The sequence below is a fragment of the Macaca fascicularis genome, chromosome 20 (assembly GCF_037993035.2).
Source record: "Macaca fascicularis isolate 582-1 chromosome 20, T2T-MFA8v1.1".
Taxonomy (NCBI): Eukaryota; Metazoa; Chordata; class Mammalia; order Primates; family Cercopithecidae; genus Macaca; species Macaca fascicularis.
In genome coordinates this window covers 26,309,181-26,327,777 of record NC_088394.1, presented here as the reverse complement: position 1 = coordinate 26,327,777, position 18,597 = coordinate 26,309,181, and the positions used below count along the sequence as shown (strand labels likewise).

The window sequence follows — 18,597 nt, the reverse complement described above, 5'->3', positions numbered from 1 at the left end:
AGTAACATCAAATGTGTGCCTCGATGAATTTCTCAACATACAGAATTGACAGCCGGCAGTTATTAAGTGCTTAGGCAGGAATCTTTGGGTTCAAGAAGCTCTGTAACCACAAGAAAATTGATGTTGCTTTTGTGTCTCTGGCTCTTACTGGCCTAGATGTGTCCAAGTCCTGCCCGTTCCTCATGTCTGCAGCATGGGAGTCCAGGCTGGACGGCTCCACCACAGCCCTTTCAGGCCGGCATGGAGGTGCTGAGCCAGGATTTCTGTGTGCTCCACGCTCCCCTAAGCGCACATGTCATGTGTTTGGGAATGCATTTTGAACTGGATCCCGGACATGAGAGAGATTATGTGCTGACGCGTGGCAGTACTGGGAATGGATTCAGTGGGATTACCACAGACCCCGCTGGCTGGAACAGGGAAGCCGTTTTTCAAAGGCATGAATTCAAGTCCTGTTTCTTCCAGCACCCGGGGAAAGTTCTTTTACTTTGCTGAGTCTCAGCTTTCTGTGTTATAAGGGACATCACATTCATCTCACGGAAGAGTCGTGAGGATTCAGCAAGGGGATGTGTGTTCAGTGCCTGGCACAGAGTACTTGCGGGCACCCGTTCACTTCATGCTTGCCACTGCCTCTTCCTTCCTTTTCTGCCCCTTGACTTGCCATCTAATCCCAGTTGCTGGGAGTGGGTGGGTGGTGGGGGTGACTATCAGAAGACCCGTGGTGCTGGTAGGATAGTGTGAGAGGAATTACCATATAGACCACAGGGCTGAATTCTATTGTTGGGGTTTTCCTAGAAAATTCAGAAAGCATGCTCACCACTGGTACCACACATCTTCCTTGGTTCGTTGACGGATACATCTTGAGTATCAGCTGCATGTTGGGGTGCTGTGGTGAGTAGGATGAGCAGATCCCAGCCTTTAGTGGGCTGGCATTCTGCTTAGAAAGAGAAAGACAGCAACTCGGAGGCAGACAGTGCGGTAGTTTGGGGTGCTAACTGCTGGAAGGAAGCATTGAGTCCCTCGGGATAGCGGGCCTGAGGTGTGGCTTTGGCTAGGGCGTCTGCTCAGACCTTTCTCTGGAGCTGCCATGTGTGGCCATGCTCGGGTGATGAGGGGCAGCCCTGCAGAGATCTGCGGGAGACGCTTTCCAAGGGGAAGGCAGCATGAGTGAAGGGGCTGAGATGGGGAGGAGCTTGGTGTGGGGGAACGGGGGACAGAAAAGCAGGTGGGAACATAGGTCAAGGGATGGAGCCCCAGGCAGCTTCCAGGCTGAGTGCCGGGATCTGGCTCCACTCAGCTGCATGTGGAGGACAGACAGATGGAGAAGGCTAGAGGGGACACCGGGAGAATGCTGGAGGCTGTTGTCTGCTTTGGGCTGTAGTGAGTGGGGAAAGGGAAGGGCGTGTGCCTGTCAGAGTGACTCCGGTTGGCCGCCTTCATACCGGCCACTTCTTAGTCCCTGCTTAGCCCAGAATGGGCACCAAATTGAGTCCTCCACAGATAAAGTGTGAACATAAGCGGAGACCAGGCAGCAGAACAGGCAGCGGCTACTTATTTAGAGCTTGCTCCAGCAAGGGAGGCAGCCTCCACTTGGGTTTGGCAGAGACTCCAGGAAGGCAGAGGAGTGGGGAGTGGAGGCTGCTGGCCAGGGCAAGGTGGAGACAGCTAACCAGAAGCGGGGCGTCCTATGTGATTGGTTAGAAGTGTGTGCTGCTTTCTCTGGTTTGTTGTCTCTTAGAAACAGGAATAAAAATTAGGGAAGTTGCCAAGTGTGGTGATACATGCCTGTAGTCCTAGCTATTTGGGAGGCTGAGGCAGGAGGATCACTTGAGGCTAGGAGTTTGAGACCAGCCTGGGCAACATTACGAGACTTCAGGGTCTCCAGAAAAAACAAAGTTAGCTGAGCATAGCGGCTTATGCTTGTAGTCCCAGATACTGGGGAGACTGAGGTGGGGGGATCACTTGAACCCAGGAGTTCGAGGCTGTAGTGAGCTGTGTGATTGCACCACTGCTCTCCAGCCTAGATGACAGAGCAAGACCCCATCTCTAAAATACAAAATAAAATCAATTAGGGTAGTATCAGTTACTGATCCTGCGCTGGTCCTTTTGGGCCATGATTGTGGGTTAGTTTTGGCTTCTGGACTGGTTGCTGGGGGACTGGCCTGGCTTCCTACAGTTCTCACTTGGAGGTGGTGGGCTGGCTTTCTGGGCAGGTTGCTGTAGATTTTGGGTTGGAGTTCTGCTTTTATACGTGGTCTGGCCATTGGCTGCAGCCCATTGGCCGTCTGTATGTTCAGTCTCTCAGAAGAATGGGAGTAACACGGTCCATTCCTTTGAGCTGCTCACAGTCCAGCCTGTGTGAGAAATAGTAACTGCTTATCTGGCGGGTCAGGGAACAGAGTGGCCTCATTAGTCACTGTGTCTCATGGCAGCGGGTTTCCCGCCCACAGCGGAATTGGGAGATGGTGAACTGTCAGTGGCATATAACTTATCGGCATTGTTTGTTTGCACTACAGTGTTTGTACTTTTTAAGAATTACCAGGTTAAACAGAAGACAACCGCCAGGAGATTCTGTGTAAACACCCAAAGCTCGGGCACTCGGCTGAAGCAGGGCAGTGCTGCCTTCTTTGGTAGAATGTGTGCCGCCAGCTCCCTGCTGTGCCCAGAGCTGTCTGCAGCTGTGCTTCCTGCCTGCCTCTGTAGGCATCGGATTTGTCCATTTTCACTTTGCTCAGTGCAATCTGAGCAGGAGGAAGCTTACCCAGCAGGGCTCAGGAAGAGCTGCACTGGTTTCAGGGGCTGGGGTGACCAGGAAGCCTCCTCTCCTGTCCCCTGCAGAGCCCCTGTATCAACTCTGCGAGGGCTCCTGCATGGGTAGGGGTGGGGACCAGGGCGCCACAGAAGGTGTCAGAGCCGCCACTCATCTCAAGGATAGATGGACCACCTGTTTTCAGTGGGTGGGATTAAGATGAAATGTGTATAAACAGCGTCAGTAGCAAAATATATAGTAGTTTGTGTTTCTCATGACAATTCCCATTATGATCCAGAACTTTACTGTGATAAACCAGTGGACACTGCTTTATTGCCATTGGGAGTCCTGACCAATAGACCTCCAGCCTGGGGAATGTCCCATAGATGCTGCGTAGATAGGGACAGCAAGTGGATGTCCCCATCACGTGGTAGCATAGGTTTTAGGACCATAAATGCGTGCAGCTGGGATGCAAGTACTGTGCCCAGTAACATAAAGTAAGTTTTATGCTCTGTCATTTGAGTGAGGCTAAAGAGCAGACTCTCTGATTGTAGTAAACTTCTTGAGTTTAAGAAGAAAAGAACTCTGTGTACAGGTCTCAGAACAATAGGCTTTAAAACCACACGTTACTAAAATCCTGTTCCTTCTCTACTGTCGGAGCCCTGAGCTAATCTCCCTTGTCACAGGACACTCATTTTTCTCTTTAAATTGAGATTCCTGAGGGTCAAGGAGTCAAGTTATATGATTGCTGAGCACTGAAGTATTTTTTAAACATTTTATTATGGAAAAAGTGAAACAGAAAAGTGGAGAGACTGACACAGTGAAGTCCTGTGTGCCGTCACCCAGTTCAGATGATGAACGCAGGACGGATCTTGTTTTATTTATGTTTGTACCTGCTTACCCACGTTATTTTGAAGTATTCTCAACATCATTGCATATATATGTAAGAATTTTTTTCTGATGAATGCCCACATCCTTCCGTGATTGCATCCAGCTAATGGCCAGACATCGGGTTTCTGGTCTGGACTTTGTCACTTCCTGTCCCGTCTTAAGTGTGTCGTTCATCTCTCTGACCTCTGAGAAAGAGAAGCAGCGATCCTTTCTGGCTTGCCTCTGCGGCGGTCACTGAGGGTCTGCTGAGAGGTGGGGAGCCGCGCTGCGGCGTGTAGTGAATGCGCTGGTGCACCCATGGAGAGGATACTTTGTCTCTAAGTGATCTACCACAGACCAGCCACTCTCCTTCCACCCTGCTCTTCCCAGCATTGTTCAGTGGCTGTGCTCAGAAGTGCCCGTGGCAGTTCTCATCTTTGCATCTGCGTACCTGAAGGTCCAGAGAATCTTTTCCCCCAGGCTGTTGGGGGAAAGATGAGAGCTACAGGCTGAGAGGTGAAATCCCGTGGCCCCTCCCAAACCTCCCCAGCCCCGTGTCCTGCCGGTCAGCCCTTCCTTCCTCCCAGCCCAGGGTCTGCTCTCTTGGGTCAGCTCCACTCCAGCACTCCCGTCTCATCCAGGGCCTGCCCTGCCCTGCCCTGCCCTGCCCTGTCCTCAGTGCCGTGCTAGCAGGACCACCCGTCCGCCCTCTCTGTCCGGAGGGCTGTCGCAGGGCAAGTTGACTCACAGTGGCTTGGGCCCTTGGAGTCTTATTTTTTGCTGTTATTTCCTCTGCCTAAAAATAACATTTTGTATTTTTAGTGCCTAGTTTAGAACAAAACTATTTGTTGGTCAGAGGTCAGGGCAGTAGACTTCCCAATTTCCTGCTGCCCAAGCGCACAGTGAATCCTAGGTTCTAGTAGCCTCTGGGAAGCAGGGACCCTGATACAGCAAGAAGAGGCTCATTGGTAACGTTCATTCCAATTTAACTTACATCATTTCTTTTGTTTTTTGAGAGGTGGCCTGGCTCTGTCACCCAGGCTAGAATGCAGTGATGCGATGATAGCTCATTTCAATCTCCAACTCCTGGGCTCAAGCTGTCCTCCTACTTCAGCCTCCCAAGTAGCTGGGACTACAGCCACATGCCACCATGCCTGGCTGAGTTTTACATTGTTTTTTGTAGAGATGAGTTCTTGATCCATTGCTCTTGATCCATTGCTCAGGCTTGTCTTGAACTCCTGGCCTCAAGTGATCCTCCTGCCTTGGCCTTCCAAAGTACTGGGATTACAGGTGTAAGCCACCACACCTGGCCTTAAAATTTAATTTTAAAAGAAAAGGAGAAAATGTGTACAGAATTAGTTCAAAAAGTAATCTCTCAAGATGACTTGAGCCAACCCTCCTTCTTAGGGGAGAAGTGTCCTGTTTTGTTCAGTGCTTGTCACTTGCCTGGAGGCCCATTTTCAATTGCCACCACTGACAGGCATTTCCTGCTAAAGGAAGAGTGGCTCTGTCCGCTCCACGGTCTTTGCCTTTCCTTAGCTGCTCCTGCTGCCTTGCATGCTGTCCCCGAACCCCGGACCTGGCCCAGTGCTCAGGGCTGGGCCGGGGGTATGATGGATGATGTGTTGGGCTGGGTCGAGGGGATGATGGGTGCTGGGCTGGCCTGGGCTGGGCTGAGGGGATGATGGATGCTGGGCTGGGCCAGGCCGGGCCGATCCGATGCCTCTCCTCTGTGAGCAGCTCCTCTTTGGGTACCACCTCTGGGGTCTTAATCAGGTACCCAGATGCCTTCCATCCTTCCCTGTTGGCCCAGTCTCTCTCGGTGACTCTGAAGCACAGGGCAGGTGCAGGAGGGTGTAGACGAGATGACGGTGGGGTCTGATATACAGGATGTCCTCAGGCTTGCTCTGCGGAGCCCATGTGGCTTAGTGCCTGGCAGCTTAGGATCTGGGGTCGGGCAAGCCTGGGCTCCATTTCATTCCAAGTTACAGAAACTATGAGCAAGTTGTTAACCTCTCCAAGCCTCCTATATATACAGATGATATTAGTGATGCACCTTATGGAGTTACTGTTATTGTCATGATGAAATGAACCATGCGAATGCATAGTGCTGGCACATAATAAGGTGAATTACAGTCACACATTTGCAGGCCCCTTGATTTTAGCCTAACACGAACTACTTTACTACAGCCCTTAAGAAATCCAGACACACCCTGCCTCTTCCGAGTAGACAAAACACAGGTGGTGCTGTGTTTAGAGGTTTAGAGGTTCAGCTTGCTTGATCCAAACATGGTGCTGGTTGTCCTGGCTTCGGTTTCTCTTTCCCTGTAGAGGAGACATCTGTGGTAGGGCCAGGGCCTCGTTCCTCTGTCCTCGTAGCTGGGCCTCCCATATCACTGACTGGAGGTTGGTGGTGTGCAGAGAACCAGCCTCTGATCCGGCCCTACCTACAGAAAACCTGATGTTTCGATATTTACTGAAGGGTGTGCCTTTTTCTTCAGTTGGTTCCAGATTCTGAAAAGGAGTGGTATTTTTTTATTTTTATTTTTATTTTTTTATTTATTTTTTATTATTATACTTTAGGTTCTAGGGTACATGTGCATAACGTGCAGGTTTGTTACATATGTATACTTGTGCCGTGTTGGTGTGCTGCACCCATCAACTCGTCATTTACATCAGGTATAACTCCCAATGCCATCCCTCCCCCCTCCCCCTCCCCATGATAGGCCCCGGTGTGTGATGTTCCCCTTCCCGAGTCCGAGTGATCTCATTGTTCAGTTCCCACCTATGAGTGAGAACATGCAGTGTTTGGTTTTCTGTTCTTGTGATAGTTTGCTAAGAATGATGGTTTCCAGCTGCATCCATGTCCCTACAAAGGACACAAACTCATCCTTTTTTATGGCTGCATAGTATTCCATGGTGTATATGTGCCACATTTTCTTAATCCAGTCTGCCACTGAGGGACATTTGGGTTGATTCCAAGTCTGTGCTATTGTGAATAGTGCCGCAATAAAGTAGTGTATTATTAACTCCTAAGTCCTCAAAGTGGTATTTCTAAGACTGAAAGTAGCTGTCTCAGAATCCCACGATATGGACTTTATCCCACACTCTTTATCATGACCATGGGCTTGTAGAATATTGAGGTCAAAAGGATCCTCAGACATGCCTTTAGCCCAGTGTATCCCTACAGATTAGCAAACTGTAGCTTCTCCACCAGGGCTCCAGGATCAGAGGAGAGAGCAGGGGCAGAGCTGTGGACATTAGCTGTCCTGAAGACCTGAGGCTGGGAAGCAGCGATCTGGTGCCACCTTAGCACTTAGTGGGCATCGTAAGGGTCTTGGGAGCAAGCAAGAGACCCCAGTTCTGAGAAAGGAATGTGTCGGGGCTGGGCGTGGTGGCTCACGCCTGTAATCCCAGCACTTTGGGAGGCTGAGGTGGGCAGATCACTTGAGGTCAGGAGTTTGAGACCAGCCCGACCAACACAGTGAAATCCCATCTCTACTGAAAATACAAAAAATTAGCCAGCTGTGGTGGTGAAACACCTGTAGTCCTAGTGCCTGGGGAGGCTGAGGCAGGAGGATCACTTGAACCTGGGAGGTGGAGGTTGCAGTGAGCTGAGATTGCGCCATTGCACTCCAGCCTGGGCGATGGAGTGACACTCCATCTCAAAAAAAAAAAAAAAAAAGGAATGTGTCGAGATGCTGTTGGGGGAGGGACACGTAGGATTCATTGGTGGCCAGGTGCACAGTCGGGGACGGGCAGGAAGCATGGCACCACTGCATGGCCAGAGCAGCTGGCCCTCTATAGTGTCTAGGCTGGAGCCACCTCCAAGCTTCCTTTTGTCCCTTGCTCAGATTGCGAAAGTGTCTGGCTGGTGTGGGTTCTCTGTCTACTCCTGGCTGCCCTAATCTCTGGTCCCTTCAGCTTTCTGCTTTCTGGTTCCCTGAATATTGTACCTGGAATTATTCTCTCACCAAAACCGCAAATGTAAGAGAAAGACAATTCTAAAAAAAAAAAGAAAGAAAAAAGGCGAAGGTCTCATTAGGGAGGGACATGGCTGCTGGGCTGGCAGGCGTCACCAGCTGACTCCTGTTTCAGGGTGGCCGGACACAGCAGCTGGAGCACCGTGTGATGAGGAAGGAAGTGCTGGAGCCGTGGGAGGACAGAGCTGGGAAGTGCAGCTCATCTGGTTGGGGAAGGCCTGTACAGCAGGCTGCCAGAGGACCAGGAGGCTGGGGTCCAGCCAGGGGTAGTGGTGGAGAGGCGGGAGGGAAGAGGGTTCTGGACATGTGTGAGGCTGGAGGTGAGACCGTGTGTGGCTGTTAGAGATGAGAAGTCGGGGAGAGACTCACACAGGGCCCCACAGAGCGGGAGGGCAGGACGGGCTGGAGCCCACACCCTGCTGCCAGTCCCATGGCACCACACCGCCTCTGTTGCTGCCAAAAGGAGTCAGTTGAGGGGTTTGCTGAGCGTAAGAGAAGTTTCTTCTCAGGTCACAATTAAGAGGCGCTGCAAGGGCGTGGGGCCTCCATGAGAAACAGTTACAGGGTCAGTGATGGAGATCGTGGACACGACCCTGATGCAGGAAGCGTGTGGAAGGAAGGAGAGGGCGATAGCGGAGAGAATGGGAGCGCCCAGGCGGTGGCTGGTGTCTGCAGTGAGCGAGTACAGTAGGAGGAAGTGGTTGGTCAGATAAAAATACAGCAAAACATTCATGGTTTCTGAAAAATGAGGCCGGACGCCAAACCAGAGGCAGTGGGGAGAGGGGAAGGGCAGAGAGGGCTGCTGGCTGCCTCCCCGCAATGGGGTGTCTGGAAAGTCCAGTAGATCAGAATGCCTCTCATCTGCCCACAGGGCACATTGTTCTCAGTGACACCCAGGAGGGGCCTCGTTAGTGGAAAATGTGAGTTGTCACTTTCAGAGGGAGGTGGGACTTGCCCCGGTGTCACACTGGGTGGACAGGGCTCCTGTCACTCACTCTGCACTGAGCAAGGCTTTTTGGTGTCTGGGCCCCTTGCGTCTGAGCTCCCCAGCACTGGCTGCCCTTGGGGGTGGAAAAGCGTGTCTGCCCAAGTCACCGGCACAGGCAGGTACGGAACAGCTTGGCTCCCACGCCAGCGAAGAGCTGCCTTGCGTGGTGTGGAAGAGGAAGACAGCACCGGGGGCAGAAGAGAACATTTCCTGGAAAAACAGGCCATCCGAGGTGGCTGCAGCAGTGGAGGGAGAGCTTTTCAGAAAGGAGGGACCCGTGAGCAGAGGCGTGGAGGCAGGAAGTCAGGCCATGCCTCCCTCCTGATGCCTGCTCTCCAGCCACCGAGGCCAGATGCCATTGTCTCATGTTACGATTGCACCATGTCCATGTTCCACCCACTTATTATGACTACTTTTTAATTTAAACTGCCTTTTAAAAACTTTACTTAAATGGAAGGTTAGCTCCTCGCTGAGCATGGCGCGTTAGTGTCACTGCCCTGGGCTTTGTTCTCGGCTTTTCTGGGCCCCCACAGTCTGATCCTCTGATAGAGCTCACTGGCCTGGGTTGTCCTTGACTCTTTCACACGGCCCTGTCCTCCATTTTCACCAGCGTGATCTGCTGTTTTTTTTTTTTTTTTTTAACTTTATGGATCTTGAGTTGTATGGGTAGCTTAGAAATGCCTCTGTCTATAAGAAATCAAACATAGACACACAGCGTGAGGGCGCTGTGATGACCCCCATTTAGTCCCTTCCTGGCAATGGCCTTGGTCGTCAGTCCAGTGGGCAACCTGCTGGGCCTTTTCCTATGGGACCATTTCATTGGTTCTGTTTTTGTTTCACACGAAATGTATCAGATTGTCTGTTGTTTCTTGCAGTTTTTTTTTCCAAAATGATTTTCTAAGGCATGAATCTTTTGAAATTATTTATTTTAATACATAAAAACAGTGAAAACAGTAATACATACTCTTGCTTTAAAAAGTTTCGCAGCACAAGCTCATTCCTGTAATCCCAGCATTTTGGGAGGCCGAGGTGGGCGGATCACCTGAGGTCAGGAGCTCGATACCAGCCTAGCCAACATGGTAAAACCCCATCTCTACTGAAAATACAAAAACTAGCTGAGCGTGGTGGTGGGCGCCTGTAATCTCAACTCCTCGGGAGGCTAAGGCAAGTGAATTGCTTGAACCCAGAGGTGGAGGTTGCAGTGAGCCAAGATTGCGCTACTGCACTCCGGCCTGGGCGAGAGTGAGACTGTCTCAAAAGACATGACTGTCTCACAGCATGAAAGGTACACAGCGCTGGACATGTCCTTCCACTGCTTCCAGTGCTCAGAGGCTTCCTGGTGCCGCAGGAGAAAGGCCCTGCTGTCCTCGGCCACAGGCCCTGTGTGATCTGGCTCCCTTCCCCACCGCAGCCTCTCTGCCCTCCTTCCTTCCCTGGCTGATCAGTGTCCATTCAGCTGAGCCCCCGGCCATACTGTGGGTGCCCCCTCCTCAGACTGATGGACCTGGATGGTGGCCCCTGGGCTGTGAACGTCCTGCTGGCAGGGCCAGGGGAGGTGGGTGACAGAGAGGTCAAAGCCCCGGCCTTGTGGTACAACTCTGGGTGAGTCAGTTCACCTCTCTGCGTCTCAGCCTCTTTCCCTGTGCCCAGAGAGCTGCTGGAGGGTGGATTCATGATGACAAAGGGTGCCCGGGACAGGGCCTCTCCATGCTGAGGGCTTGCTGCAAGCCGCCCTTCTCACCCCGGTTGTTGTTATTCTTACTGTTCCAGCCCAGGACCTAGCACAAGCCTGGCATGTAAGTGAGGATGAGTGGACACTGAATAAAAAAAGAAAGGAATAAAGCTCCACCTAAGACGTGTGGGGATGCAAAGGGACAGAGGCCTCTCGCGGGGCACTGGGGACGAGGTAGAAGGGCTGAGATGGGATGGGATGTGCGTGCAGCGGGAGCTTAGTGCACGTTCTGAGCACGTCATTGAGTGATACACTGAAGGTGCTGATCCAGACTCTCATCGGGAGGCAGCGAGCAAAGACAGGAAGCCCGCGGCAGCCTCCGTGGTTGCAGATAGCATCTCCCCGGCCCTCCTGCCTCACAACGCCCTCCATCTGTTGTCTGTTTGTCTTCCAAGTACTCCAGGAAGAAAGAAGCCACACGGCACTGGCATTCACCCAAGAGGCTGCAGCCTCCGCCCGTGTCTGGGGTTGCTGTCCCCTGTGTTGAGATGGGATGGAATTATTCAAGCAAGCTACGTTTTTTTGATGAGGCTCCCCATCACACCCCTTTTTTGGTCTGTTTATTTCCAGGCAATGCCACTGTAGATAAGTTGGAGGACTTCATCAACAACATTAACAGTGTCTTGGAGTCCTTGTATATTGAGATAAAGAGAGGAGTCACGGAAGATGACGGGAGACCCATTTATGCGTTGGTGAGTGCCCAGCAGAGCCCTCTAGTGGCGTTTTTGAGGAGCTGGAACAGGGCCCAGGCAGCCCGTGTTTGCTTTGGTTTGATTTCTCTTTTGGACAGTTCTTTGTAAAGAAGTCACTCCAAATGTATGGAATATTAGGAATAAAGGGAGAAACGGTTTTTTACTTAGAATAAGACATAGAAGCGATGAAAAGAAACAGTGTGTAGGAGTGTCAAGGATTGCGACCCACGTGGGGTCTTCAGTGGTTTTCAGATTTACTCTCACAGGTAGGGATCAGGGTGAAACACAGGAGTGGGAAGCTGACATGCCCCATCCCTGGCTAGGAGACACCTCGGGCTGGTCAGAGGACATCTGGCTGCTCCCAGCCAGGCTCACACTCAGAAAGGAGCACTCTAGTCCAGGGTTTCCAAAACATTACACAGGCAAAGAACTATGGAAATGCTGGCCAGACACGGCAAAGCAGATTTCCTTGCTGTCGGACTTCTCAGTGCCTTTTGCATTTGAAGCTCCATTAACATGTAGACAAATCTCCCAAATTTATCTGAGTTTGGAAAATACTGCACACCCTCTGGAGTTCTGAAACTTCTGAGGGTCTAGCATGTTGACTGAGCTAAAGAATAAAGTCTGTAGTATATGCCTGGTTACAGATCCATCCTGCGGCTCGCAGTGCCTGGATACAGGAGCTCAGTGACTGGCCAGAGACGGAGGAGGGGAGGGAGGGAGAGCCAGTGACACGTTAACCAACACGCGAAGGGCACAGCCTGACTGTTGCGCTGACTTATTTCTTAGGTGAATCTTGCTACAACTTCAATTTCCAAAATGGCTACGGATTTTGCAGAGAATGAACTGGATCTGTTTAGAAAGGCTGTAAGTAGAGTAATCCCCGTCGCCCATTGGCTGGGCTTCTTATGGGAAAGTTCTGTCTCAGTCGTTAGAAGTGGCAACTGCAGTCTTCAAGGATCACTGGGGGGACGTGGGCCACCACTGCTGTCTGAGGAAAGGCTTTGCAGGGAGATATCACTGTCTACCCATCTGGAATTCACAGCTGTCAGGGGCCCCCATGGCTGCCTGGGAAGGAAGTGCTGGGCCAGGTGTGAGCCCCAGCTGGATGGGCAAGAGCAGGGCCTCACTGGTAGTAACAGGCGTTCCTACCTGGCTGCTGTAAGTGCCATCTGGGAAAGGCAGCAGCAGCAGCGGCATCACCTGGGAGCTTGTTAGAAAGGCCCAGTCCCAGTCCCTACCCTACACTGCTGAGTCCGAATCTGCATTTTTGCCAGGTGCCCGCTGAATCATTTGCATGTGCACATTTGAGCGGCATTGCTCTACCAGGCTTCAGAGCTACTTGCTCGGCCCTCTGGTCAAACATATGGCTAAGAGTGGTTCTCAGGCCTACATAACTGCAGAGGTGAGAAAGAATTCAGACATTTCAGCCCCACTTGGGATCTGTCGAATCTGAATCTCTGAGAACCAGGTGTTGGAATCATTCCTTTGAGGTCTTCTCCTGGGGTTTATTAGCTGCCAGGGTTGAGGAGCAGGTGCTGAGCTGAGCACACATCTGCGTGTGCAGGAACCTGTCTTCTCCAGAGGTTCCTGCCTGCCGTGTCTGTCTCTCGCTGCCTCTGAGGCCAGCTGTGAGGCAAGGTGACCCTTACTGATTTGGGGACATTAAGATGATTTATTTGGGAGGATGTTATCGAAGTGACCTCTGAGTCAAAAGAACTGAGCACAGTCCTGACTCTTGATGCGTATTACATTGTTTTCCCCGAATACCGTGCCAGTGTGCAGTTCTGCCTGTGATCCGAGTGGCCTTACTGCACCCCTGCCAGACTTAGTATTACCATTTAAAAGTTATTTTTGCCATTTTAATAGAGAAGCATGGTACCTGCTCTTTCTTCCAGCTGGAACTAATTATTGACTCAGAAACTGGCTTTGCGTCTTCCACAAACATTTTGAACCTGGTTGATCAACTTAAAGGCAAGAAGATGAGGAAGAAGGAAGCGGAGCAGGTGCTGCAGAAGTTTGTCCAAAACAAGTGGCTAATTGAGGTACTGTCTCATGGTTTTCCAGTCCGGCTCACTCTTTTGAGTGAATAGCAGTTTTGTCTCCAAAATCGTATTTCTAGCCAACTGATGTCTGTGGAGCCCAGCCTTCTCAGATCCCTTATCTGCTTTCACGCATTCCAGCAGTGACCCCATGGGGAGGATCTGGGCCTCACCTCTCCTGCCTCCCACTCCCTGTTCACCCACATGATGTGTTGAGGATGCCACAGCCAGAATGGCAGAGCCAGGAGCTGCACCCGGGATTTGGGCCCCGGGACCAAGCCTCTAGCCCACAGACTGCAAGGCAGAGGCAGTTCCGTGGCTGAGAGTGTGGCTGTGATGTCTGACCCGGGTCTGAACCCTGAGCCAGGTGACCTCAGGTTCCCTGTAAGAGGGAAGTTGTCGTTTCCCCTTTGGGGCTGGGTGTGTCAGGAGCAGGAATGGGACCTCACAGTAACGTGCTCCGTGCTGCGCTGGCTGGCTCGCGGGGGAGGCAGCAGAGGAATTGGCGACGTTACCACTGTTGTTTTTGTCAGCAGTGAGTTCCTCAGGGTCAGTACTTAGAAGAGGCACAGACAAGCTTTAGGAAAGGAGCTGTGACGTCTGGGACAGGCCCCACTGCAGCTCCAGTTTCTAGATGCTGCCCCGCCCCCACGTCTAGTCCTGCTGAATGGAGCAGAACAAATGTTTCAGTTCTTTTTCCACAAAAGGCACCCCTGTTTTCAACAGCGTAGTGTTTGCTGAGTTGACCATTGCTGTGCCCTCCCAGATGCTCGTGCCCGTGTGTGTTGAGGACGCGCTCACGTCGGGTTCCCGCTTCCTCACTTGGTGGTCGGACTTGTGGCCAGAGGCTGCTGCTTGTGGCTGCAGCGACTCTCCACTTCCTGTTCAGGAAGGCTTGCCTCCGGATTGGGGAAGTCTGTGTTCTGAGTTACTAATTTCTGTGTAGGGTGGGCCTGTACCAGGAACCTGACCCAAATTCAGTTCCTGGGGTACCTGATGGGAAGAAAGGGTGGAGAGGTCACGGGGTGAGGGCAGAGGTCACAGGGGTGAGGTCAGGGCTGGGAGCTCCTGGTGAGTGCAGGATCTGCTGGGCACATTCCCATATGTCCTGTCTCGGAGGCTGCCTGCTGTCCTGCAGTGGCTCCATAGCTTAGTTTTTAGCTGACAGCTCAGGGGTCTGGATGACATCGGACAACAGCTCAGGGGTCTGGATGACATCGGACACCCTGAGAGTGGCAGGGCCGAGTTCAGGCCCCAGTTTGGGGACTGCAGCTCCCATCAATGGCTTTGTCACAGTTTTTCTTGCCCTCCGGGCTGTATTTGGTACTAGAGAATGTTCTAGGGTCTGCTGAGGTTATAACTGACCATTCTCGCTTGTGGTGCAGCCCCTCTTAGGGCCAAGTTTTTTTTTTTTTTTTTTTTTGAGATGGAGTTTCGCTCTTGTTGCCCAGGCTGGAGTGCAATGGTACAATCTCGGCTCACTGCAACCTCCACCTCCTGCTTCAAGTGATTTTCCTGCCTCAGCCTCCCAAATAGCTGGGATTACAAGCATGTGCCACCATGCCTGGCTAATTTTTGTATTTTTAATAGAGACGGGGTTTCTCCATATTGACAAGGCTAGTCTCGAACTCCTGACCTCAGGTGATCTGCCTATCTTGGCCTCCCAAAGTGCTGGGATTACAGGTGTGAGCCACTGTGCCCAGCCATGGGCCAAGTTTCTTAAGGGCAAGGGTTATGACCTCTTCATGGCTGATTCCCATTGCAGAATCTAGTGCGTGGCACCTCAGGCGCTCAATAAATGCTTGCTGATTGGATGACTGAACGGGTGGATGAGGTTACAGAGGAACAGAGTTTAAAACTTACAAAAAATGTTACAGGAAATACCTGTTCATTATAGGAGGATTACAACATGTCAAGATGCATAAAGAAACCCACTGAAGTCACCTGTTATCCCAGCCCCTAGAGCCAAGTGCCCCAACATTCCATTTCACGACACTTTGCAGCCTGCTTTGCACCCAAGAGCATGCGTGCCTAGCACACGCCACCACCATTGTGCATGGCTTGCAGGGCGTGCCCCCAGCTTTATGATTTGACTTGCCCTTTGTCTGCCCTTGGTGTCTGGAGAGGGCTGTGGTGGATAGGAGAGGCACCGCCCTTGGAGTCTGTGGGGGTGAGCTGTGGCTGCAGGCGCTTGTACTCTGTGCCTTTCTCAGTTCGGTGGCAGTGCTGGCACCGCCTTCTGCAGGGCGCCTCTGAGCTCGAGGGAGGGTGGATAGAGGATCCGGGAGCTGCCACCTGCAGGAGCGCTGCAGAAGTAGCCGGGGGCCCTCAGCACTGGTGCTGGGCAGTCGCCCTGGAGAGGCTTCTTGTTGACTGCCTGGCCTGCTGGGGCCCTGAGGAGTGGCAAGGGCTGCGTAGTGAGACTCCTCCAGGTTCCTCTGCCGCCTGTGGCAAGCAGCTTCTTGTTGCAGAGACTGTTTCCTCATCTGCAGGATGGAGACACTGCCAGCTCCAGGTTTCTGTGAGGGTCCAGTGCTCTCTGACCTACATGGCCTGGTAAGGGTTGCCCTGAGGTCTGCGGCACTCTGGAGGAACCGCTGAGAACAGGGGTGGGGTGCTCATGTACCCAGGACAGGTCTTCCTAGGGCAGCACCTCGATCAGAGAGACCACACGTCAGCGTCTGATCCTTGGCTTCTCAGACACAGGGCTTCCCACAGAAACAGCCAGGGGTCCACTGCCAAGGCCCTTCCAGGTGGGCATATCACCCCAAGGACATGTCACTCCTAGACAGCCAGTCCTGTGCGAGACTGGCTCAGCATGGAGGTGCTGAGGCAGCTGCCGGTCCAGGAGAAGGCCCAGGGGTGGTGGGTGGTTGGGGTCAGCAGAGAGGCTTCTGAGAGCAAGCGCGGCTCATGGGAGCTGGACGTCTGCTGATGGACGCACCTCCATACACCCCAGGACTGCTTCCTACAAGAGGTCCTGACTTCCAAGTGTCGTGGCGAGGTGCCTGGGAGATTGCCTGGGCTCTCGTCTTCTCTGAGGGCTAGGGCACCCCTCCTACCCCTTCCCTGATGGGCCCGCAGAGGACTGAGTGGGTCATGAATGGTGAGCCTTGGGTGCAGTTTCAGGTGCATAGTAGGTGTTCAGTAAATGCAGCTTGGCTGGGCACAGTGGCTCACACCTGTAATTCCAGCACTTTGGGAGGCTGAGGCAGGTAGATCACTTGAAGTCAGGAGTTTGAGACCAGCCTGGCCGACATGGTGAAACCCTGTCTCTACTAAAAATATAAAAAATTAGCTGGGTGTGGTGGCGGGCACCTGTAATCCCAGCTACTCGGGAGGCTGAGGCAGTAGAATCACTTGAACCCTGGAGGCAAAGGTTGCAGTGAGCTGAGATTGTGCCATTGCACTCCAGCCTGGGCAACAAGAGTGAAACTGTCTCAAAAATAAGTAAATTAAAAAAAATAATAAAAATAAATGCACCTCCTGCCTCAGTCTAAGCTTGAACTTGCTCACAGTGTGAGGCACTCCTCTGGGATCAGTGCAAGGTCTACTTCATCTTCCTGTGGGCCTGCCAAGTGCTGGGCCCCACAGCAGGTGCTGCGGACACTGGAGTGAGCGAAACCAGAGCTGGTGGCCACTCCCACGGGGCCGTGGTCTGGAGGGAGAGCCCAAGAGCAGTGAGACGGTCATCCCACTGCAGTCCAGGTACAGATGGAAAGGAAACATGGCTTTATGACAGCTGTCCCAGAGGAACTGGCCCTCAGCTGCTGAGTAAGTGACACTCAAGCTGAAGGCTGTGTGGGAGTTGCCTGGATCCTGGGGTGGGAGGATCATCAGCCCAGCAATGGCCCTGTGGCCAGTGAGTATGCTCAAGAAGCTAAGGCCAGGGCCATCTGAGCACAAAGATTGCTGGGGAGAGCAGACGAGGGCAACCCGGGAGATACATGCATTAGGGGCTTGGCTCTTGGACCTAAGGGTGGTGGGAAGCCCTCGGGCGGGGGTGAGGTGGGAGTGACAGGGCCAGGCTTGTTTTGTAGCAAGCACATTGCTGGAGGAGAGTGGGCTCAGAGAGCTGCAGGAACAGGGGAGGGTGGAAGAGGGTGGAGGCTGGGGAGGTGGGGTGCCGTGATGGATCTGGAGGAGGGTGGAAGGCAGCAGTGACCGGGGATGTGAGGTGCCGTGATGGATCTGGAGGGGAGGGTGGAAGTGGGTGGTAGCCAGGGAGGTGGGGTACCATGATGGATTTGGGAGTTTTGGGGAAGGTAACAGCCATGGGACCGAGGACCGAGGACTGAGGACGGCCTGAGGGCTGGTCACATCCTCCCATTGCCCACAGCACTTGGAGAACACAAAGCCCCTGTGCACCAACAGCCGCCGTGCAGGGCATAAGCACCTGGTACCCTGGCCTCCCTCCACTGCTCCCGCAGCGGCTGTCCCTGCCCCAACCCCATGCCTCTACCCTGCCTCCCTTCCTGTGCTCACCCAGCCCCTCTACTGGTGTTCCAGAGTGAATGCACTGCAAGCCCAGGTTATGCAAGCACACCCCCTCCACACTGCACTCTGGGGATGGAGGCAGGAATGGGGTGGGGGGGCTCTACCTGTCAGAAACAGGAGTGGGCCGGGTACGGTGGCTCATGCCTGCAGTCCCAGCACTTTGGAAGACCAAGGTGGGTGGATCACCTGAGGTCGGGAGTTCAAGACCAGCCTGGTCAACATGGCAAAACCCCATCTCTACTAAAAATACAAAATTAGCCGGTGGTGGCACACACCTGTAATCCCAGCTACTCTGGAGGCTGAGGCAGAAGAATTGCTTGAACCCAGAACACGGAAGTTGCATTGAGCCAAGATCATGCCATTGCACTCCACCCTGGGCAACAAGAGCAAAACTCCATCTCAAAAAAAAAAAAACCAAAAAACCAAAAAACAAAAACGGGAGTGACAGCTCTTGCTTGTAAAAATTAGAAAATAACAGGAAAGGCAGCTGAGCACTCGAGTGACTCGCAGGCTTCAGTGACGCCATCTCCTGGCGCGGTTCACGTCCGATGCATGAGCTGACTGTGGAGAAACTGGAATCAGCCTGCATGGGTCCGTGTCCTGGGTCCGTGTCATTTGCCTCCCTTGGGTCTCCCTCAGTGCTGCCTCTCTCCTGTGACCTGGCAGGCGGGTCCGCCTGGGGAGCTGTGTTCTTCATGTGCTTCCTGGTTCTCCCAGGGTGTTCAGGATGCATGATGGGTGACCGCACCCTGGCGTGGGAACCAGGAGGCCTGGCTTCCGTTGGAGGCTCCACTGCCCCTGGTGTGATGGGGCCCGTCTGCCCTCTCCAGACTCCTTCCAGCTCCGTCTGTAAAGTGATGTGGCCGGAAATGATCTCTGAGGGTCCCTACTGCAGTTGGAGGCAGAAATGCTGGGAGGCACCGGGGATGCTGCTTTTTGGGAGTGGGATGGGTGGCGGATGGAAGCAGTGGGTGCTCGGGTTTGTGCCCTGGGGAGACTGACCCCTTGTGGGCCTCAGCGTCCTCATCTGCAGGAGGGCTGTGACTT

The 18,597-nt window shown here is 52.9% G+C and overlaps 1 protein-coding gene across 13 annotated transcripts in view; it reads left to right on the top strand.

Moving 5' to 3' along the window:
* The window catches only part of NSMCE1 (NSE1 homolog, SMC5-SMC6 complex component), a 44,350-nt gene that overhangs the window by 23,614 nt on the left and 2,139 nt on the right, over positions 1-18,597 (top strand). For 12 of the 13 annotated variants that reach the window (XM_074026810.1, XM_005591512.4, XM_074026816.1 and 9 more), the window contains 3 exons: positions 10,890-11,011; positions 11,801-11,878; positions 12,910-13,056. In XM_074026810.1, coding sequence (XP_073882911.1) covers positions 10,890-11,011; positions 11,801-11,878; positions 12,910-13,056 — 347 coding nt within the window. Of the gene's footprint in view, positions 1-10,889; positions 11,012-11,800; positions 11,879-12,909; positions 13,057-13,819; positions 14,102-18,597 lie in introns of those variants that run through there. The other variant, XM_074026811.1, reaches the window with a different exon arrangement.